The following is a 24,962-nucleotide window of genomic DNA, read 5'->3' as shown; positions in this document are numbered from 1 at the left end:
ATATGTTGATTTTTGGTATTGGTTTAGAAAAAGTTGATAAAACCAAGAAATTCTTATCATTTAGTTTTGAAATGAAATACCTTGGGGGGTGGTATTCAGCTAATTCTTGGTATAAGAATTAAACAAGGAAACAATGGGATTTCAATTTCCCAATCTCATTAAATTGAGAGGATATTGAAAAAGTTTAGTTTTGAGAATTGTTCTCCTGTTAGCACTCTTATAGATCCTAGCACTCTTATTGGTTGTCTAATGTATGTCATGATTAGTACTAGACCTGATATAACATATGTTGTAGGAAGGCTTAGTAGATATCTAACATCCTAATGATGAGGTACTTCTAATTTTGACCCTATAATTGAATTATATTGCATTTTGGTCCCTAAGTAAAAGAAAGAGTGCAAAAGGGGACCATAGTGGCACTTTGGTAAATTTGGACTTTGGGGAGTACGTTGTATGTACACTAAGCGTACTAGGGCGCACCTTAGTACGTTGGGCGTACACCTTGTACGCAGGGCGTACATGAAGATCATGCAAACCCAAATTTTTAAGGGCCTTATATAATCATCATTATAACCTCATGTCTCCTTCCTTCTTCAGTCACCTTCTATGAGAATGACCCCCAAGCAACCCTAAGTCAAAGAGTTCCTTTTTGGAGCCCATTGGAGTTGTTAGAGGAGTTCTTGAAGGTGGATAGTGAAGTGTGAAGAGCTTGGAGTTGGGAAGCACCTTGGATATGTGATTTCTAATCAATTACCAGCTTTACAAGTCACCTAAATAACAAACAGGGACCAAGCCTCAATTTACTGATCAAATCACCCCATTTGACCTAAAGTCAAACTCAGCCAAAGTCAACGATCAATGGTCAAAAAGTTAAAACTCAACATTCAGCCAGATTATGTCATGCGTAATAGCTCTACGCCCTGTGTAGAGCCTAGTGGAGCAAAATCGAGGAAAAATGAGGCTATGTGTTGTGTAGCCAGAGTTACGCCCCGCGTACTAAGCCAAATCCCAACTTAATCATTAAGCTCTTAATACAGAAGGTTAAACCACCAAACTTCCAGATCTACACTAGATGAATGTCTTAATGGATAAAGTCTCTGACTTTATCCATTTGCATGCATACCAAGCGCACATATTCACAATCTAAGTCCAAAAGGTCATTCAAATCTCAAAAACACATGTATGGATGGATGAGAGTGACCAAGCTCTCATTTTTATGGCTTAACAACCCTAAAAACGTCTGGAAATGACTATGCAATGGTCAAGAGTAACTCTTACTCATAAACACCATGGTTATGGGGACAAAAGCATGAAAACATAAAATTAAGCTAGATCCAGACTTTATACCTCCTGAGATGGATGAGGGGAAGGAACTTCTGGATCCAAAGTTGATTCAAGCTTCTAAGCAACTCAACCACTTTCTTATTTCTTCAAAAAGCACACAAACCACACTCTAAAAGCTCACAATTTCACTAAAAGGAAACTAGGGTTTCAAAGGGGACTTTGGGGGAATGGATGCTTGTAACACCCCATTCTTACCATAGTCATAGATTATAATTAATATAAAATATGAAATAAAAAATATATTAATATTGAGCCAAAATAATTGACATAGACACGTAGGAAACGTCCATACAATTTCTGCAGATATATGGAACGCCCAACTCCGACTCCGTATGGAATAGATATGATTTTTCGAAGTTTCTGTGCAACCTAGTATAGCAGTGTGCGACACATAAATTGAATTTTAGAATGGTAGATTATTAGGAAAAATAATCTAAACGAGAGTTGAAGATCTCGTCAATAGGAGTCCATCAATATAAAGAACATCAAGAACGAAATCCGTATATAGGAGTTATGCTTTCCGCAACGATCTCTAACAACCCCAACCTATCAAAAATATAAATTTTTAATATAGTGAGAATTTGATTGGGATCTAAAGGAAAGTTGTATATCTTGTCGATTGCTTTTCGACGATATGAAGAACGTCAAAAATGGAGCTCGTATGCGAAAGTTATGGCCGTCCAAATATCTGCAAAAAACTGCCTACACTGATGACGTGGCAGCACTAGAGTGCGCCATGTGGCAAGCCGACCCTTCACTCCTCCAAGAGACACAATGACATGGCAAGATACGAACGTGACATGTGGTACCATAGAGTGTGACACGTGTCACCTTCTAGAAGAAAGAGGTGTGGAGGAATCGGAGGAGAGGAGAGCCAGCAAGGGCCAAGTGCACGACATGCCTCCTTCTCCCCAATAAATACCCTTCCGAAAATCACACCTTCTCACCCCAATTTCCATATATCTCTGTTAATTCTATTTAGTTCCTTCGAGTCCAACTTTCTCCCAACTTTTGGGGTATTTTAGTAAGGTTCTAAGGTCCCGGAGTGCTTGGCAAATAGAAGTGTTCGAGTCGGGATTCTGTCTGCGTATTTTCCCCGGTTTTTGCTAAAACATCTGTAAGTTGAGCTACACTCTCTCGATTTTCGTGTAAATTATATTTATATTCATAAGTCGTCATTATGGACCTATAAATAAGATTTATTAATAAATTCCAAGTCAAAATACCGATTAATCTATTTATAGGAGAGGTTCCTAGACAGGTCTCGTTGGCTTGGCTGTTGGATTTTAGAAAGGCTATACCCTGAAATGGTTCTGCCTCCCAACTGTCTGGCTTGGCCAATCCTTATTTGATATAACTATCCATACTCATTGGGATTAGTGGTAGGTCAAGTCTACATTACAGATTCCTAAAGGAACTACTTGTTCTCATCGTCTTGGTTATGTTGACGCGCATAAATGTGATTCGTTAAATATTGGCGAAGAATGTTGTGCGTTTTTTAGTTTTGTATTTCGAAAATTCTTGTGTAGTATTTTGGGATATCAACTTGTATTTGTATAGGTGGATGAAGTACATCATTTGGGTTATATATACAGATAGCCCGACCCTTATCTTCGAGTACCATATTATGCAAAATGACACAAACAATCAACACATTATTTATTTTCCCTTATCATGTGCTCATATTGGGTGTTTGATACTTTGATGTAATGTCATTTCTTCTTGTGCTAATTTGAACAATTTCCTTTTTTCATCTTGTAGATATGCGTATGATTTGACAAATGTAGCATACTCCGAAGATATCCCATCTCTAAGGTAGTACCCAAACTTGTATTAATTTTCTTTCACAACATATGAAAAATTAGGTGTTTTACCTTACATAATGTCGTTGAATATCGGTAACATACCTAGTACATTCAAGTCATTGTTTGACCTTGTCATGCCAAAAAAAAACATGCCAAAACTATAGATCGCTTGATACTACTACTTCTATCATTATAGTCGGCACTCCATGATCACCCCTTGTGAATTGACCTCTCCATGTATTTGTACAATTTTCCCACTCCAAATGTGTACAGTCACCAAGCATTCCTGGGAAACCGTGTGTACTTTTGTAACATCCCAAAAATCAAGGTTAAAAATTTCATTTTTATTATATTCAAAGCACTAGAGTAATTTCGTCCAAACATTGAAAAACATTTCAATATAATCATTTATTCGAGTTCATTCCCAAAATCACATATTACGGAAAACACGGGTGTATACGCCGCGATCAAGCCGGACCCTTCCCTTTCGAACCGGAAGTACCTGAAACCATAAACCACAAACTGTAAGCACAAAGCTTAGTGAGTTCACCAAATACCACATACCACACATACCAATCGAGCCATAAATAATATTCATATCATCGAGCCATACATATCATACATATATCACAATCAATAAAAGTGTTATGTGTCACCATAGTCTTGCCATTTTGCCACGAACCGCCTCGTGGTCTTCCTTGCCAGGCCGGGGGCCAAAACCCTGGGTCTTACAGACAAGTGCCAGGAGCCACCTCCAACTCTTTCATGCAAGTATCACAAAGACAACTAACATACAATCCACACTACTTAACTAATTAACTGCCAGAGTTCAGACTCTGGTCTTGCGTACAGTTTTCCAGGAGCCGCCTCCTGCCAAGGGTTACCCCCGGGTCTTCCTACTATACATAAACCAAATAGGCCGGAATTGATGCCTTCGACCCATAAAACAGTGAGGAGACTCACCTCGAATGCAGAAGCTCACTGATAGAAATCCCTAATTGCTGCCCTGACGACTTCCCGAGCTATCAATACCAAAAATAAAACCCAATCAGCAATTGGGTTCCAAACTATGATCCATAATCCATATTTTACCCTGACCCAACATGAACCAAAACTGAGGCCCAAGCCCAAAACCAACAAAATCCATAAATGCCCACTAATGGCCTAATTTGACAAATTGGGCCCAACCTCCACATGGGCCTTATCCTAAAGTCCAAAACTTCTCTTAGTCCCATAACTGATCTCATACGACCCACAGACCCAAGCAACGAGACCCAAAATACACCATGTGGCCCAAGCCCATTGGACTTAATTAGGCCCAAATCCATTGGGCGAGTAAGGCCCAACAAAGAAAGCCCATAACTTAGTCCAAAAAGGAGTCCAGTTCCAAAAACAAGTCCTCAATCCAAGAAGTCCAAATCTCAAAGCCCAAGACCCAGATCCAAGGCCCAAAGTCCAAAGATGTCAAACAAGCCCAAAATGGCACTGGGCCATTTACGTTGGGCGTACATACACCGGTACGTTAGGCGTACCCCTAAAATCCTCAGTATGCGGGGCATATATGTAGTTACGTTGGGCGTAACCTCGATCCTTCACAAAAGTCAACTTATGACTTAATCCCTTAAGCACTTAGCCCCAAAACCTCATGGAACCTTCATATATAATAAGCTCTTAACTGATAAAGTTGCCAACTTTATTAGTTTGCATGTCTCAGTGGGACCCAACATCCAAAATAATTCTTTAAGATCCACAATAACCACCTTAACACATATATGATCCATCCTTAAGCATCAAGTAAGCATTTTTATGAACTAACAACCTCAGAAATCCTAAGAGTAGCAACTCTAAGTTCATGGAGTGTTATCAAATCACTAGATCTCACCCATGAGACCAAAATAGGGCCAAAACTCACAATAATGCTAGATCTAAGCTTCTAATGAGCAAGGTTAGAGCTTTATACCTCTAATGAGCTGAAAATGGAGTAGAGAGTCGAGATCCACACGCCTTCCCTTGAACCACCATATTACACCAAACGTCCATTTCTTGATTAATCACCAAAACCCACCAAAGATACACACAATATGCTCACACACTCTTGGAGGAGGTTAGGGTTCGAAATTAAGGTTTTAGAGCAATAGGGGTTGATAATGAGAGAGTCTTGAGGTTATAATGGAGTATATATAGTGCCCAAACCCTAAAAGTAGAGTTTGGCACTCTGCCTATTACGCTGGGCGTACCCAACCAGACACGCGCATACCACTTGCGTACATGGGACCGACTTGTAAACAATTTCCATTAGGGGACAAATCTATCAATAACTTCAAAATGCCATAACTTCCTTATATTAGATCCGTTTCCAACGAACCTTATATCCACAGAAAGGGGGCGAGAAGCCCTACGTTTCTAATAACACACCCAAGCCTTAAAACCTCCCGAACAAAACCCAAAATCCATAAAAGACTGAAATATCCAATTACGATTATACCCTTGACCTCCGAAGACACAATCGAACACTTGGATCCCTTAAGACCATAACACCCACACCTGAGAAGGGCCAAATTCTTCCTTTCCCAAGGCCTTAAGCCTCATGACCACTAAAGATTGGGCCACAACCCCGAATAATGAAGCAAATTCGAAAGTGTTACAACTATCATGTGCATCATACATCTGTTCAACGTTACTTCTTGTAGGCTTCCGTAAATATATTTTATTATAGTTCTATAACACACTCACAAAAGGTGTATACACATTCTTGGACTGTTCTTTCATACATATTCAAATAGTCATCATGTACATCAACGACGTTGTTGTATGCTAAAATTCTAACTGCTGCAGTACACTTTTGTATTGGACTATAACCTAGTCTACCTCTAGGATCATATCTCCATTGACATTCGTAATTAGCTTCTAAATCATTCGTTATACGCATGAATAAATGTTTATTGATACGGAAATGACGTTTGAATTGAGCATTGCTATATATGTAGTCATCAACAAAAGTAATCACATACCAAAAGTGTGTGCAACCTCATGATTCATGTTGATTGAATTTCTAGTCCTCTTGATGGTGTTTGAACTTTCGCATTCTTGACCTATCGACGCAACGATCGCTTCCATCAACGAGTGAAAATACATATCATTGTCATCAGATGAAGACGACGAAGAAGAAGATGACGAATTATTCATCATTTTTAGATGTTTGAAGTGTTATGATTTTGATCTATTTTTGAGATAGTAGTAAAGAGAAAAAGAAGTGAAATTTGTGTATGTTGTAGTGTTGAGATTTAATAGTTTTTATAGGTATAATTTAAATGTTAAAAAAAAAGATTGCAAACGGTTCATTCAACGATCGATCACATAACCCAAACCCATTTTCTCTTTCCATTGTAGTGAGGCGTAGCCAGCTTCACGAGACATCACAATACACATATAAGGGGCGGTGTTTGACAAAAAAGTCACAGGTGATAAAAGTCACCATACATGTAGGAATTTAAAGACATTCAGTATAGCCATATGGGAGCTGGTTTTTCCAAGGAGCTTTTTTTATACTTCCACTTAATATTTTATGTATAGACTATTATATCCTTCAATTCATTTAATTGTTTAACTAATGTATAGATAATTAATATAAGAAGCTGATAATATGGGATCTCATCTATCTTTACGTGAATTATTATCTTAACCTATATACCCAATTTCTTTTTTTCCAAAAATACATACACGACGCACGACCAAGCTTCGGAAATCCACAATTGGCACGACAATCTTCATCAGCGGCTAATTTCGTTCATCTTTCAATCGGTAACCTTCAAAATCTCCATTATTAGTCACTAAAAAAATTATAAATAACTAAATAAAATGTCAATACTCAATTTGTATCGTCATGATTGGGTTAGGAAGATTGATAGTCTACATATCACAAAAAAGGGGAATAGAAAAGTCACTCTGGACCACATGCTAGTGGTGATCGTAAGAAATTTACTTTGAATAATTACATGCTTCAACAACATATATTAAATTTTGAATACGTAATTTTTCTTGAATAAAAAGCTTTTTAGTTACGCATCTCAACAACACCAAATTAATGTTACTAAAAAGCTTTTTAGTAACATTAATTGTTCAATTTTTTATTTTTATTTTTAAATGTGAAGATTAGATGAAAAAAATGAGCAAGACTTTGACTTTTTTACCTTAAAAGAGAATTATTCAATTGTTTAATGAAGCTATATTTTAGACTTTTGACTATGTTAACACTTATGATAACTCCATGTTTAAACTTGAATTGGTTATGATTATGTTAAACTTGAATTGTTTATGATTCAAAATTGAAACTTGAATTGATTATGATTCAAAATGTGTTAAAATTGATTTTGATTATGTTAACTTATTGATTTAAACTTGAATGTGATGTTTGATTGTGTTAAAATTGATTAAACAGAGATAATGGATTCATCAAATTCTACGGTACAAAACGAAGAACTCTATTTAGCTAACTCCAAATTTGAATCGTATGGTGAATTACTAAAGAGCGTAAGAGATTTTTATTTTGTTAAAAGATATGCAGTATCAATTCGGGATTCAAGTATAGATAAATATGTCACGCTGCAATGTGATCGATGCGTTTCCTATCGAGATACAATGTGTATTGGAGATAAAAGGAAGAAGAACACTAGATCTCGTTTGATTAAGTGTCTCTTCCAGATTGTAGGTAAAAAAGGAAATGATGGTGTTTGGATACTTAAGGCAAAAAACTTAACTCACAACCATTAACCATCTACTGATATCTTTGGGCATCCATCATATCATCGATTATCACTTAATGATGTACAAAGTGTCAAAAAACATGACGCTTTCTGGCATACCCCCAAGGAAAATTATTTCTTCTTTGCGCCAAGGAAACTCAGACCTTCTTGTAGTCTCTCGAACTATATACAATCTAAATGCGAAAATCCGCAAGGAAAACTTGGGAAATCGATCAATGATTAGTGTTTTATTTGAAGAGTTTGAAAAAGAGGGTTTTATCTATGATATTTTACATAACTCAATCGGGCATATAACTCATTTGTTTATTGCACATCATTTGTCAAATAAATTGGCAAAATCTTTCTCTAATATCTTTATAATGGATTGTACATATCAAACCAACAATATAACATGTCTCTCCTTGATATCACTGAGTTTCATGTTTTAATACATATTGTTATTCTGGATTTGTATTTCTTGAGAGAGAGGATGAAGATAGTTATATTTGGGCATTAAGGTAGCGTTTGGTATGTGGGATAGAACTGAACAATATAAAACTGGATTGGATGAAACAGAATTGGACATGACTAAGAAGATTGTCTGTATCTTGTTTGGCGAAACTAGGACGAAACAAAATAACATGTAGGAATTACTATATTATCCTTGAAAATACACATGACATATTATATATATAATATAATTATATAATTATTTTTGCATATTTAATACTTTTTAAAAATAATATGTAGAAATTACTATATTATACTTGAAAACACACATGACATATTATATATAATATAATTATATAATTATTTTTGCATATTTAATACTTTTTAACCTCCATGGCATCACAAATATTGCAATTGGGTCCGAAACCTCCATCGTCGCCCATTATCATATTCATCTTATCTTCTTTCATGTGACGCACCTAAGATTTTCACCCAACAAATCATCAAAAAGCAAAAAAGTCGTTTTTCCTTTAATTTGAAGGTATGCAAAATAAATTAACTACGATTTTACTAAATCATCAAATCGTCAACAAGATAATGAACATATTCAAGTTTGAGGTTTAAATTGCTGACTCAAGAACTGGAAATCGCTTTTAAAAATAAAGAGAAGTAACAACAAAATTCATATTACAAAACCCCTCTCTTGTTAGTCATTATATTGATATTGGGGAAGTCCATGATCATAAAGAACTGTATTCTGACCCTGTTAGATATCTTCTTTCACTCGTTACTTAGTTGTTCTTAAAAAAATCATCAAGGCCTAGTTGGTTCTTGTAACATCCCGAGTCTAGGTATACCTCGAGAACCTTAATCTTTTGGGCTATTGTCATTATTGGTTTTAAATATAAATGAGTGAGGAATGAGTACACGGGGCGTACTCGTCAGCGTGCATGCAACGCGGAGACCACCCAGTACATTGGGCGTACCCGTGAGTACGTCAGGCGTACTAGGCCCAAAATGCAACCCTAATTTGGGGTGAGTCCCCTATTTAAGGAACATGATGGCCTCATTTCTGGCCACCATTTCCATAGAGAAAACCCTAAGAGTGCCCTAATCTCCATTCTAGAGCTTGTGTGTGTGTTTGAGCTTTGAAGGAGTGTTTGTGTGGTTTTAAAGAGAAGAGAAGACCTTGAAGAAGGAGAGTTGGAGTCCAAGCTTCTAGATCTGAGCAAATCTGGGTGTAAAGCTTCTATTTGAGGTATAAAGCTTCAGACTTTACCTTTCCTTCTTATGAGCAAGTTGTGTTGGACATTTTAGGGTTTTGTCCCATAAAGGTGGAGTCTTGATGAGATCTTGAACTCTAGAGCCTAGGACCAACCCCTTTTGAGTGTATGAGTAGTGTGAAGCCATAAAAATCCAATCTTGGTTGGTGAATTCATTCCATGCATGAGTTATAAGACCTTTGGGACAAAAGAGTGTGTATTTATGGAGGATGGTGACTTTCCAGCCATGCAAAGGCTTAAAGTCGATGACTTTATGGACTAAGAGGCATTAGAAGGTCCAGATCTGAGATATGAGCTTATGTCTTAACGGACTAAGACCAAAAATGTGAGAAGAGTGAAATTGGGGCGTACGTTGGGTGTAACCCCAATACGCGCAGCGTAGGGGTCAAGCACCCCCGATTCTGTAAGCAACTAAGTACGCCCAACGTAGGGAGTTAGAACGCGCAACATACTCGTTGATGTTGACTTTTGTTGACTTTTAGGGTTTGGTCAAGATTGAGGACTATTAAGCCTTGGAGTGGGTAAAATGGTCTTTTACCCTTCTGTGAGTTGAAGAAGGGTTAGTCTAGCTTCTTGAGGGCCAATATTAATTAGGGATAATTATTATGTGTTAGGCGGAGGCTAGACCGGTGGGTAGAGATCAAGATCCTGAGTGCGAGATTTTCATCCATTAGCTTATGAGGTGAATCTTCTCACTATACTTACCTTGAGTGGTAATATTATGGGTGACCAGAGGGTCTTATGTGTATGATATGTGCAATGAGATATCCTGATATTTGTTTTTGTTATGCTTTCTGTGTATTATATTGATATGATGAGTCGAGGGACCGAAGGGACCCACTGAGACACATTGATCGGAGGGTCTCATTGAGCTATAGCCTCGAGTGGCTAATGAGTTGTGTGTGGTATTTTGAGGAACTCACTAAGTTGTGCGCTTACCGTGTTATGTGTCATGTGTTTCAGGTAGTTTTGAGGATCGCGACAAGGCACCGACGTGATTGTACACACTGGCGAGGAGTTGTTTTATGATTCTGGGATTTATGTTTTATTATTGACATTTGAGACACTTGTGATTTTGAGAATGATGATTTGAGATATTATGTGTTTAAAATGAGAAAATTTTTTTTTGAAAATTTTACGTCGTTACAGTTATGTTCTTAAAATAAAATTCAAGCAAGGTTCCGGTTGGTGTTTTTCTTAAAAAAAAATATGTCAATGATTGGTTCGTTACATGCACTATGTAGTTGACGAGAGAAATTGGTTACCATTGAGGATGGAAGAGGCAAAGTTATTGACCAGAGTAAATGGTAGGTGAGTAGGGAGATTGGGAGAAGAGACGGGAGACGCTGGTATAAAGGGTATTTTTTTTCAAAATGTTCTTTGTTCCACTGTGTTCCATCCTTTTGGGTGGGACTAAAATTAATCAAAATAATCCCATCATGTTTCACCGTCTTCCTATCCCATCTACTCCAAACATTATCTGAAAAGAGTTTGTTCCATTATGTCCAGTCTAGTCCCACCCACCAAACGTTGCTTAAGTGTGTTTAAGAAGACTCTTGAAAACTGTGAACCGTATGTGATCATGTCTGATAGAGAGTTGGCATTAATGAATGCCATAAATATGGTATTTTCGAACATGAAAAACCTTTTGTGTATTTGGCATATTGAAAAGAATGTGTTGACAAATTGCAAGAATCATTTTGCACATGCAAAAAAGCTTAATATATTTATGTCAAGTTGGAATAATGTAGCATATTCAACAACTACAACTATTTTTGAGCATAACTGGGGTGAATTTGAGTTGTTTTATGAGATGAAGAAAGTTGTAATTGAGTACATAAAAAACACATGGTTGCCTTGGAAGGAAAAGTTTGTTAGTGCATGGACAAAAAACTATTTGCATTTTGGTAATCGGTCATCGTCAAGGGCTGAAGGTGTTAATGCCAAACTGAAACAATATCTACAGGTGGCTTTCAACGAGATTAAAGTGAAACTCGCAAGTGAGAGAATCAAAGTTCTTCATAATGGTGATGCACTTGTTTTTAGAGAGCTTTTGTGTCATGTATCTCATTTGGAATTAAAGGAGATACATAGGCAATATGAAAAAAAATGGTAATATGTACAAAGCTTATAGTTTTACATAGTTGCACAACACTATTTTTTATATTAACCTTTATTATATTTGGTTTTTAGGTACGATTACTCTTTGAACCAAACATTTTATGGAACCATGACTATTCCTTGTGCTCACAAGATAAAACATTTAGAATGAATAACACTTTCATTGGATCTTATTCATTCATAGTGGAGGATTGATAGTTGCGTTTGAATTCAGAAGATGATTTACACAATGATGAACCCAAGGAATTTGATGAATTGTTTAGTGAGTTGTCTTCAAGATACCAAATGTGACCTCAAAGTAAGAAATAAATTGTTAATTTAATTATTACTAAACTTTTGACTAAATCTGATATGTTATTTGAGCTTATGATTCGTCGACCAAAGGGTAGACCTCCAAAATCAAAAAAGAAAAGAAGATTAAATTCTACCGCACGAGACCTTCAAGATTTGAGTTTGTGGAATCATCACAAACACAAAATGCTTCAAGTTCTACTTGTGTCTTTCAAATGAACAATGAAGTGTCAAATAATATTAATGATATAAGTCGCGAAAACAACTTACTTGATTTAAATGCATATCTAGTTTTTTCAAGTGATGATATGCCATCAGAGTAGTTTCAATAGTGGATATGCATTAGTTTGAATATTTATGTTGGAATAATTTTCTTATGATTTAATATTTATTAGTTTGAAGTTGTCTTTTTTTGTTTCATGAAAATAGATGGCCAAAGATTATGTACTGTTTAGTTAATTCATACCAAGATGTCACTTTAATTTACTAATTCATTCGTCAAATGTTAGAAATATTCGTATGTTTTGTTACATTTATATTGTTATCAATTAATTGTAGATTCCAATTAATATGACATCTTTAATAAGTTCATTCCCATATATTTTTATTTGTTTTTTACTTTACATTGTTATATTCAGCTTACAATGAAAAAGTTGGTTGCGGATTTCTACAGATTTGGATATTATATAAAAATAATAAAATATACATGTTAGCAATACAGTTCTTTTTACAATTTAGTAATGTTAGTATTATATAAAATACATGTTCAATTTAATAATGTTAGTATTATATAAAATACATGTTGGTAATAGAGTCCTCTTTACAGTGTTTTAGTAATATTAGTATTATATAAAATACATGTTAGGAATAGAGCCCTCTTTACAATGTTTGTAATGTTAGTATTGTACACATACGTTTTATCAAGTGACCAATGCATCATAATTAGTTTATTTCACTAGATATCAATGCATAATAATGGTTACATAACTCGTCTTTGTAGAATTGGTATGATTTTTTTATTTATAGTTACAAATATGTAAAAGAAATTACTCCAAGAGTCGTTTAAAAAAAATCCAAGTTTTTGAATTTAGAAACTATGTCTTATTGAAAACTAAATTTTTTGCACGTACAAAGATATATTGTTTGGGAAGATTTTTCTTTCTCTTCATGATCTTAAATCTTAAATTAAAACGACAAAACTGCAAAATCGGTCCCTGTGGTTATGCAAAAACTATGGATAGAATCCAAAAAGTTTCCGACTTACATGGAAAGTCCAAAATCTGGAATTTCCCGTAGTTTTGGTCCCTCGATGAATTGAAAGCACAGTTTTGCCCTTTTAATTCGTTTTTTTTCCATTTTCTTATTTTGATTAATTAAATTTTATAATTCAAAAAAATGGGCCCGCCTTACACCCATTATACAAGATAGTAACCTCTCCTTCTACTTTCGACTCTCTCTCACCTCCTTCTTCTAACCTATCCATTGAGAAAATCGAAGAAATGCAAGCACCATGTTGAGTTTACTCTATGATCGAACAATATGGATTCCAAGGTTGGATTTTAGAGTAGATGAATATGAAAGCAGGTCCCGTGGAACTCCCCTCTCGCAAATCCCTCTTTGACAGCCGGTCAGCCGCTAACCCAAATTTGTACTTCAACATTTTGTTCTCAACTCCCTATCTGCCGCCACCTCTAGTTATCCCTTATCTCATCGGAAATTGATCTGCTGGTTTGGTTTTGTACAATCCATATGTTTAATCTCAATTGCTAGCGTCCTTCTGTTTCCTGTTAATCGGACGGGAGGGTTCCGTTTCTGTTTTGGGTGATATATGTCGGAGCTGTGGCAAATGAAAGGGGGTTTATGAAAATGAAACAAATATTGTCACCTCCTCAGTTGACGATTCCTTCATGATAATATATGGAAAAGCGATTGCATTTTGTGAGGGAATAGTTGATTATTGTGATAAATTTAATCATAGATTTTAGGCATATCGGTTGTGCTCTGGTAATCAAATTTAGATGATTGATGGAATGATACTAGTTTTCGATTTGAAGGTCTCCAATGGTTTCGATGGAGATGCTCTCAGAAAGGTTCGATCTTGAAAGATTTCGATCGTATTTGATTTCATGAAGTACATCCATCGATGGGGGTAATGGTGGTTTAATTTAATTGATTATCAATGTAATATTGCTTTTACCGGTTAACAAAATCAAATAAGAATCGGGGATATTTCAAAACTTATGTCAACAACTGAGAAAAAATTTACTGGGTGGGGAGGATCCATAATCGACGAATTTACCGGTGATGTTTTGGTATGTGTTTGAGTTATATGTGTGTGTGTTTTTTTTTGTTGAGTTACAGTTGTGTGTGTGTGTGTTTGACTTACAATGGAAGGGGAAGAAGACGATGGATGAGAAGTGGGTTTTAAAGGTTTTCCGGTGAGTGTGTGTGTGAGAGAGAGGGTACCATTGTGGTGGGTGGGCCGTTATTTTGTTTTTCTTTTATTTTTAAATGAGCAAATTATTAGAATAAATGTAAAAATGCAAAAAAGAAACATAGAAGGGCAAAATTATCATTTCAACTTTACTAGGGACCGAAACCACGAAAAATACTTGATTTTGGACCTTTTATGCAAGTCGGAAACTTTTTGGACTTTATCCATAGTTTTTGTATAACCACAAGGACCAATTTTGCAGTTTCATCAATTAAAATTAAAATTAATGGAAGGGTATAATAATCTATACATAAAATAGATAAAACTGCAAAAATGGTCATTATGGTATGCAAATTTTCGGGGTTTTAGTCTAAACCCCGAGTTTTTTGGATTCATGGTCCTTTTGGAGTGGTTTGTATGTAAAAATAGTCCCTCCGAAAATTAAAATGACTATAATACCCTTGGGGTGTTTATTTTTCATTTTTCTTTCATTTTTTTATAAATTTAATATTTATTTATTTATTTTAACAATTAAAAAATAATAGAGGCCCACCTCTTTCTCTCTCTCTCTCTCTCTCTCTCTCTCTGATGTGAAGATGAAGGCTGGTGATAGAGCTTATGAAGATGGTGGTTTGTTGCGATGAAGGGTGAAGGTTGTCGATCTGTCAAGTTGTCGCAACCCCAAATCCATTTGCTCAACAAAACCCCACCAAGATGCGGATTTGTTTCTTTCAAGGAGTACACGTTTGACTGTAACATCCGGGTCCCCAGGTATATTATTTTATTCATTTATTTTGGGGTTTGTGGAGGGACTCGGCGAGTTGGTGCTTAGACTCGCCGAGTAGGGTCGCGAATTCTTATCCGGGTTAATGACTGGACTCGGCGTGTTCATGGGAGGACTCGGCGAGTCCACGCTGTTTAATGAAACCATAATTTCGTGGGTTTGGGACCTATTTAAAGGCCCTTATGGCTGTCAATTGAGGCTACCAAACCCCAGAGAGAAACCCTAAGAGAGCTAGAGCATTTATGAGGGAGAAGAGGCCATTTTTGATCCTTGTGTTAGTGTTATTGCATGAAGAATGTGACCAGGGCAAGAGGGGGATGAAGAGGGTGCTATTATGTAAAGTTCAGAGCCAGAGACATCATTCTTGAGGTATTGATTCGACCCTTCTTCACTTTTGGTGATTATTTTTGGAGTTAGGGTTTTCTAGACCCATTAGAGACTAGATTTGGTGAACATTTGGCCCCTTCTTGTGTTAAGGCTTTGGATCTGGATCCAAAGAGGTCCAGAGACCTTAACCCTCTGAGCTTTATGTGTATTAATGGAAGGAATGAGACTAGGATGTCATATTAGGGGTCATTTCTTCGAATAGAGTTCTTGAGCCCTTGCATGTGCACCAAGATCGGGACTTTTCATGATTATCATGCTTGGGAAGGCCAGATTTATAGATTGGAGGAACGGATCTGACCTCAGGAGGTCATTTCAGTTTGAGCATGGCATGAACTCGTCGAGTCCAAGGGCAGACTCAACGAGTAGGGCTAGGGTTTTTCCGATAATCACACAGTTGGTGTGTGACATCCCCAAAATCACGGCCAGAAAAGACCAGTTTGTTTATGCTTTGTTTAAAAATCAGAGTTACATTTTAAATGAAAGTGTTGCGGAATTTGTCCCAAAACAAAATATGATAAAGATTTATCATAAGCATTTCCATAGAAATGTATTTCATTAAAAGACTTGGGATGTCATGTTCGTATAGATCAAAAGCATAAACAGTACAATATAAGCCTTACTACATTATTTCATATCTACAGGCCTATATCCGTAATCCCTCGTCCAAAACATCACATCTATGCTCATGCGCCACTACCTGTAATACATAAAACTGAGTGGGTCAGGCTTGGGAGCCTGGTGAGCACATAGAGTTTTCAACCCACAATAAATAAGTTTATTAATTTCATCAATCAACAATAATCCGATTACCCGTTCCCGTTATCCTCACTTTACGTCCCTAAACACCTATCATAAGGGACCTAGCCTAAGGATCATCATCGGGACGGACACTACTGCTAAGGGGATTCCTCAGCAATAAATGTCCTAAAGGCAACCATGTGGGGGATGGAGTACACCGGTGAACACATCGTTCACAAACACCTACAGGTTGCGAGCCTGCTAGTGTTCCACTGGACTGTCTAGAAGAGTTCGTGGTCGTCATCCATACTCCGCTAGATGACAGAATCAACAACATCAACATCGAGGCCTCTCATCATTTTATCACACATCACCTATTACATCTACCCATGTTTTACCCCAACATTTTCGTAGATATAAAATACATATACAGTTTAAATCATTGAAAACATGTATAAAAATGTTCATCCAGCATAGATAGCAAGTATTCAGATAATATGCACACATAGCACGTAATTTATATAAAATACTTCATATCTATGTGTAAGCTGAAAGTAACTATGCACTCACCTGATTGGGTGGTGACTCAGCACTCGGACAACGCTTCGATACTCTCAAAATGATATTCCTTCGATAAAACCTAGTATTGATACCACTAGGGTTTAGTTTAACGATAACCGCGACAAATTAATTAGTCCGAGTATTATTAAGTGTTAATAATACTCGATAATAGCTCAAATAATTATTTTAAGGACCTAATAACATTCCTATAATTATTTGAAAGCTATATTAAAAATTGCGTAAGCGTAGCACACTTACAACGAATTTTATCGAAAAACCGGGACTTAACTGGAGCAGCGTTTCGAAACCGAAAGACTCCTTTTTCTCGGGACTCCGGGAGCCTCGGGGCTTCCCTAGGGTGCTAGGGGTTTCATCTAGGGCTTAGGGGTGGTTTGGGGTTGTAGAGAGAGAAGTGAAAAAGGTGTGAAAAATGAAGAAATCTCGGCCCCCTTTTATAGCCTTGCGAGGCCTCGGTACGCTGGGCGTACCTCGGACCTACGCGGGGCGTAACCATCGGATAAGAGCGCCACCTCGGACCAGCTGGCTTGCACTCCGGAAGAGATAAGGGCGAGGGTACGCGGGGCGTACTGGCTTCGGACGCGGGGCGTATGCGAGGACTACGTGGCATGATCCGAAGCGAGATCTGAGACCATCATCGGACGGCCCACAACGTGCCACGTCATCAGTCTCGCACCAGGTTTCGCATTTTCATACTTCAACTTTAAAAAATCGTAACTTTCGCCTACGACCTCCGATTTCGACGTTCTTTATATCCACGCGAAGGTGGGAACGTACTCTACAACTTTCGTTTAGACTTCGTCGGCTAATTTTGGCTCGATTTTAAATTTTATATTATTAACGGGCCGGGACACGATTGGTCCGTTAAATCCTCATAACTTCTTCATCCGACATCCGTTTTTGCCCATCTTTTTCTCGTTATGCTACTCTCAACGAGATCTTCGATTCTCGTTTAGGTCGTGTCGGCTAAAAACCTCTCGATCTAATATTCGAATTTCGGGTTGTACACTGCTATTCTGAAACTTCGAAAAATCATAACTTCTTCATACGAAGTCAGATTTGGGCGTTCTTTTTATCGATGTTCTTAGTTTAACATATTCTACGACTTTTGTTTAGATCGCTAAGGCTAAGTCTCGCTCTATCGTAAATTCACTTTTTACGTTTTCCGGTATCATGTCGGTTCTGTCGCGAAACTTCGACGGGTCATAACTTCTTCGTTATAACTCGGATTTCGGCGTTCTTTATATGTACGGAAACCTTGAGACATATTCTACAACTTTATGTAGAGATATCGGGATTATCTCACACTTTAATTTTGACGCTCATTTTTATTCTTTATTAATTATACAATTATAATTAAATAATAAACACATAAACACACATAATTCACATAATACTCAAATATTTCATCTTTATTACTTCAAAAAGAGTTACAAGATTCGACCTAGACTATTACATTGACAAAAATGCTTAGCCCTGAAACTCGGGCGTTACCAAAGTGGGTTAAATCTGATCCCACATCGGCTAGGAAGGAGAACGAAACATCTCCATATAAGGGGTGTGGATACCTTCTTTATCACAACGCGTTTTAAAGCCGTGACGGCAACAGATCCCATAAGAAATCTGCAGTTAAGCGTGCTCGGGCGGGAGTAGTACCAGGATGGGTACCCCTTAGGAAGTCCTCGTGCCGAGTGGCCCAAAGCGGACAATATTGTGATACGTGCCAGAGGGGGATGTTACAAATGGTATCAGAGCCAGGGCACGGGTCGATGTGTTCGACAGGGACGTCGAACCCTATAATGGGGGGGGGGGTGAAAGTGGGTTAGATCTGATCTCACATCGGCTTGGAAGGAGAACGAAACATCTCCATATAAGGGGTGTGGATACCTTCCTTATCACAACGCGTTTTAAAGCCGTGACGGCAACAGATCCCATAAGAACTCTGCAGTTAAGCGTACTCGGGCGGGAGTAGTACCAGGATGGGTGACCCCCTGGGAAGTCCTCGTGCCGAGTGGCCCAAAGCGGACAATATTGTGATACGTGCCAGAGGGGGATGTTACATGGTGACTCGCTGAGTTGAGGAACGACTCAGTGAGTCGGAAGGGAACTAGAGGACTTGGTCCAAATCTGGACTCGGTGAGTTGGGACGAGTTGTCCCGCGATTCGCGATCAGTGTTGATTTGATGAGTGGAGGGTTGACTCAGTGAGTCAAGTGAAGACCATGAGTGTGAGGGGCATGCGTGGACTCGCCGAGTCACATTGGTGCACTCGACGAGTCTGGTCAAGGTTGACAGTTGACTTTTGTGTGACTTTAGGGTTTGGTTAACATAGGTAATAGAGACCATGGAGGGGTAAAATGGTCTTTTACCCACTATCTGATTAGAGAGGGGAAAGTGTAATCGCCGGTTTAATTAGAGTTGAGACTTCAAGTGTTAATTAGAGATATTTGCCTTATGTGTTAGGCGGTGGCGAGTTCGAGATTCAAGTGTGAGGATATCTGCTTTTTGCTTTCCATGCGAGTCTTCTCACTATACTTTACCTAGAGTGGTAACATAGTTATGTGACAGAGTTATTGTATGCTATCTATGCGATGTGTGGCACTGCATTATTTCTACGTGATTTATGTTGTGTGTATATCAGAGTTAGAACCGGAAGGTCCACAGAGGAAGCGTTTGTTTAGAGGATCCTGGTTTATTAATTGATTGAACAAAAGAGTCATGTATTGTAATCTAAACAAAAAAGGAGATTTTTATGAAAAGTGTTAAAGAGATAAACGATTTTAAATGAAAATTTTGTTTTGAAAATTTCGGTGTTACATTGACCCACCAGAAAACAACCCTACACGACCACCCCGCCCCCCCCCCCCCCCCCACCGGGTACAACATAATATGTCCATCTCCATCTCTCAAGAAACTAACAATTGCAACTGAAAACATCAACACAATTGTCTCCAAACTCCGACCAATCCCATCTTGATCCTTACATTTGTGCTTCACTGCCACCCAAATCTGGACCAGAATCCTCGCCGCCACCACCTTAATCGTCGTCGCCTATTTGATGTCCAACAACCAGCAGTCTAAGGTTCTTTTTGGAACCGACCTAGACGCTCGTTTCACCTACCCCTTGCTTTCTCAAGGTGTTTGCTTTGAGCCTTCAATCGATGGAGGATTCTATTAAACGGGTTCTTACAGGTGAAGAAGATGGATTCAAGTTTTGAAGGGATAATCTCTATTACAGATCTGTTCTTCTTTTTAGATGAATCAAGAACAAATTCTTGAGAGTTGGATCCAACATCTGCAACAGTTTATGTTCTTCAAGCTTTGTGGATTGTGTAGGGGTTTGATGTTCTTACAATTGTTGGGGGGTAGAAAGGAACCGATCAAGTGTTTGTTGAATGTTTTTTTAGAGAGGTGGAGAAGAAAAACAAATGAAGGAGAGAGAGAGAGAGAGAGAGAGAGAGAGAGAGAGAGAGGTCATCTATTATTTTTCTTAATTGTTAAAATAAATAAATAAATATTAAATTTAAAAAAAATGAAATAAAAATGAAAAATAAATATCCCAAGGATATTATAGTCATTTCAATTTTCGGAAGGACTATTTTTACATACAAATCACTCAAAAAAAGACCATGAATACAAAAAACTTGGGGTTTGTACTAAAAACCCAAAATTTTACATAGCATAGGAACCATTTTTGTAATTTTGTTCATAAAATATTAAGCGGAAGAATCAACACCCAGCATTATATTGTTTCCAAAGTTATTTTTGGAAAGCTAATGATTTGGAGGAAAATAGGCCTGAAAAAGATTGTTATCAATTTTTTTATTTTTTTATTTTTTATTTTTATTTTTTTTCAACACTGGAGATCTCTAAATAACATTCCAAGATCACATGTCGTGGTGAATTCTTCAGAACCAAGATTGAACTTATTTGAAGAGAAGCATAGTTGAGAGGCTATATATAAAAACTTCTAAAAGATAAGGGAGTATCTATGTTAATTGGTGTAAAGAGTAGTAATTTGTCCATAGGTTTCGTCCCTAAAATCATGATTTGCAAATTCAATTTTTTTAGGGTCCATACACATCTTAAATTTGTTCTACTGCCAGCGTTGTTCTTCCTGGATTTCGATCTCATTTCAATACTTTGAAAATCTCCGGTGTTCTCTATCCCCGTTTGCTAGAGAATTTCAATCATTGGTTGCTGAATTTGCTTACGGCAGCTATGACCTAAGTGCTCCTTTTAATCACGGATGTTCTAGTAATTCGCGCTTAATTGCTTCGGAATATTGTCATGAAGAGCGGAAATGAGGATCAAAGAATGTTAACAGCGCAAGATCCTGTAGAAACTTCAGGTATGGGCTTTTACCAATTCTCATTGAACTCGCTGTTTTTTTCAGTATAGTTCATTGGATTCAAGGTAAGATTGTACCTTGTTCGTTGATCAACGTACTATTGAGTCCACAAATCCAGACAACTAGATGCCCAATCAATTTTTCCTAATGTCTAATGATTATGTTGAAAATTCAGTATTATGAGAACATAGTGTCAGTTGTCACTCTTATGCACCTTGGAAAAGGATATGATTTTTCATGTAAAACCTGGAACTCCCAAGTTCTAAATATAAAGTTGATTTGCATTCTATCAAAAAATGGACCAACATTCTCTGATGTGTGAAGCGTATCGAAGTTTCAATGCATTTTCACCCTAAAATTGCATATCCAATTTTAAAGTTGTTAACCACTGTATACCTTATACTTTGTTCTCCTAGAATTTCTGCTAAACTCATTTATTTTGGGTTTTTTCTTAGTGTCTCCTGCAGCTGATGATGTGAAGAAATATAGTGCTCAACAAAGAGAAGCTTTACCAGGAGAGCCTCTGTGCATAGAATGCGGACGATATGGGGAATACATATGTGACGAGACTGATGATGATATATGCAGCCTTGAATGTAAGCAGAAGCTCTTACTTAAAATCAAAGAACCCAAGTTGCCTACTAGTCTCACGCCTCCTACCATAAGATTACCCACAAGCGATGAATGCTTTTATGTTAGAGATGGTAATGAAAAAGGTAAACCAGAGTCTCACTCATTAACCACCAACCAAATGGAATCGATTAGACTTAAATTTGAGATTATTGTAAAGGGTAGTTGTGTTCCACCTCCAGTGTTGTCTTTTTCTCACTGTAATCTTCCTCAGAAGCTCCTGCAAAACATCGAATCTGCAGGGTATGAAATCCCAACACCTGTTCAAATGCAAGCAATTCCTGCTGCCTTAAAGGGTCAAAGCCTGCTTGTTTCAGCCGAGACTGGTTCAGGAAAAACCGCATCTTATTTGATTCCCACAATCTCTTTCTGTGCAAATTTCAGAAAAGAAGAGAAAAAGCCATTAGTGATGGTGTTGACACCAACTAGGGAGCTTTCCATACAAGTTGAAGAACAAGCTAAGATACTTGGAAAAGGTTTGCCTTTTAAAACAGCATTAGTGGTAGGTGGTGATGCAATGCCTAAACAGATCCATCGTATACAGGGTGGAGTAGAAATGATTGTTGGGACACCTGGCAGGCTTATTGATCTTTTAACTAAATATGACATTGAACTCGACACTGTATCAATGTTAGTTATAGATGAAGTTGACTGCATGCTCCAAAGAGGTTTCCGTGAACAGGTGATGCAGATTTACAGGGCTCTATCTCAACCTCAAGTGTTACTATACTCTGCAACTGTTCCAGTTGAAGTGGAGAAGATGGGAAGATCATTAGCAAAAGAGATGAATGTGATCACTGTTGGAAAGCTAAACAAGCCAAATCAAGCTGTGAAACAGGTGGCTATATGGGTTGAGTCAAAAAGAAAGAAGCAAAAGCTTTTTGATATATTTGCCAGCTCACAGCATTTTAAGCCACCTGTGATAGTGTTTGTGGGTTCAAGGCTTGGGGCAGATCTTCTTTCTGAGGGTATAAGTGTCACCACAGGGTTAAAAGCTTTGGCTATTCATGGAGAGAAGAGCATGAAAGAAAGGAGAGAAATTTTGAATTCTTTTTTATTAGGAGAGGTTGAGGTTATTGTGGCAACTGGAATATTGGGGAGAGGGATTGATCTTTTGCATGTGAGACAAGTGATTGTGTTTGACATGCCGAATTCCATTAAGGAGTATGTTCATCAGATTGGTAGGGCATCAAGAATGGGAGTGGAAGGTAATTCAATTGTGTTTGTTAACGAGGAGAATAAGAAGCTGTTTCCAGAGTTGATTGGAATCCTGAAAGCATCTGGAGCTGTGATACCTCGGGAGATTAGCAATTCAAGATACTTGGCAATGGCAGCCCCCAAAGACAACAGAGACAATAGAAAAAGAAAGCCTGTTTGGTAAACTGTTTTACTTTTGTCTCTGTTGTTTTGTTCAGATCAGTTGTTGAATCAAAATTGATTTCAACAAATTTTGAGCAACATAGCTTCTGAGTTCATATGAGAAGCTGACATGTCTGAAGAGCAGTGACATGTATATGAAAAAGGTAAGGGCCAAAGAAATTAGCAAACCACATGGATCATTTTTGCGAATTAAGACGTGTATTTTCAAATGTGGTTATTGACCTGAGTCGTGCATTGAAGATTTTAATGTTTCTACAGCGACTTCCACTACAGCTAGGACATGACCCTCTAAGGATGATTGAGAGTTTGAGAAGCATTTTAAAAAGATGGGATGGGACTTACGATTTGAAGATGATTGTTACTTAGTTGATTTGAAGATGAAAATCCCATTTTAATCTTTTGTTCTATTTACGACTAAATTTTAAACTTGTAAATCAGTTGATTCATTTTGTCTTGAAAGTACTTTTGTTTTCAAATCCCATACGATGTTTATATTATCTATACAATTAATCTAACAAAACACAACTACAAATGCTATAGCATAACTTTATTGTCTAGGCTATGTCCATAATGCGGAACATGGTTATAAACAAAACAAATTTAAAGGAGAAATAAATTCAAGAAAATAATTGCATAACGAATTGAATAAAGTACTTGAAGAGTATCTTTCTTTATTAAACTTGAAGAAGAGTCGATAAAAGCATTTGGAGAAATGATGATTTGAAAATATAGAGATTTTGAGCAACGCAAAGTAGATAAAGAAACCTAAGCATTTGGAGAAATGATAGATTTGAAAATCTAGAGATTTTGAGCTACGCAAAGTAGATAAAGAAATTTGTAGAGGGTTTCTTATACATAAACTATATATTTGAGAGAAATATAATTTTTTTCGAATGTCTATAACTTCAGCTCAATTTATAGAAGATCATGACCTTGATATTGATAATCGGATGTTTACCGGGTCTTTTTTCTTGAATAATTTCAATCTTTTCTTTAATAATTTTCTTTTGTCATAACTAGCCAACATAGAAATTTCTTCTTTTGGCTATCTTTTTGTCTTCTTGTCATGATTTGAATCTTGAAATAGTGTCATATGCATAATTGGACGACATAGAATTTTCTATTTTTGACAATCTTTTGTTTTCTTGTCCTGATAAGAATCTTTTTTAATGGTTGTCAATCATCGTTTTCTGTAAAAACACATGCAATAATTCTTGATAATATATTTTGAGAATCATATTTACACACGCGGTATACACTCACACAGTGTTTAGATTACATACCATTTTGAGAATCTTGCAGTCTTAAATAATATTGAAACGAAATATCTTACATTAAAGTTATTCATCAAAATAAAATTTTAAGTATTTTATTCTTTGTATGGATCCTCAAAGATTTACCTTTTTTTGATGGCTAAGATCCTGTTATCTTTTTGCTTTTGAAAACAAAGATTTACCACTAAATGTTAAAATAATTTCTTAGCTTGTATGAAAAATAACCAAACAATTGACATCGGTCTCGGCCCTTGTGACGCCTTTGCAGTTTGCGTAAATGAAAGATAAAAGTCTCCTTATTATACCATTGTACTTTTAAATTATAATGTTATCATTCATACTATCTTAAGTTGTTTTGTGTAGTACACGG

General features: G+C 37.0%; 1 protein-coding gene across 1 annotated transcript; it reads left to right on the top strand.

Annotated features, from left to right (window-relative positions):
* The first annotated feature begins 20,869 nt into the window (after positions 1–20,869).
* LOC111899822 (DEAD-box ATP-dependent RNA helicase 41) lies at positions 20,870–23,797 on the top strand. Its single transcript, XM_023895693.3, has 2 exons — positions 20,870–21,308; positions 21,764–23,797. Exons 1-2 carry the CDS (start codon positions 21,248–21,250, stop codon positions 23,317–23,319), a joined length of 1,617 nt encoding a protein of 538 aa, XP_023751461.1. The 5' UTR covers positions 20,870–21,247; the 3' UTR covers positions 23,320–23,797.
* The last annotated feature ends 1,165 nt before the right edge of the window (positions 23,798–24,962 follow it).

The sequence above is a fragment of the Lactuca sativa genome, chromosome 2 (assembly GCF_002870075.4).
Source record: "Lactuca sativa cultivar Salinas chromosome 2, Lsat_Salinas_v11, whole genome shotgun sequence".
NCBI classification, from domain to species: domain Eukaryota; kingdom Viridiplantae; phylum Streptophyta; class Magnoliopsida; order Asterales; family Asteraceae; genus Lactuca; species Lactuca sativa.
The sequence above is the reverse complement of the archived record's forward strand: the minus strand, read 5'-3'. Positions and strand labels throughout refer to the sequence as shown.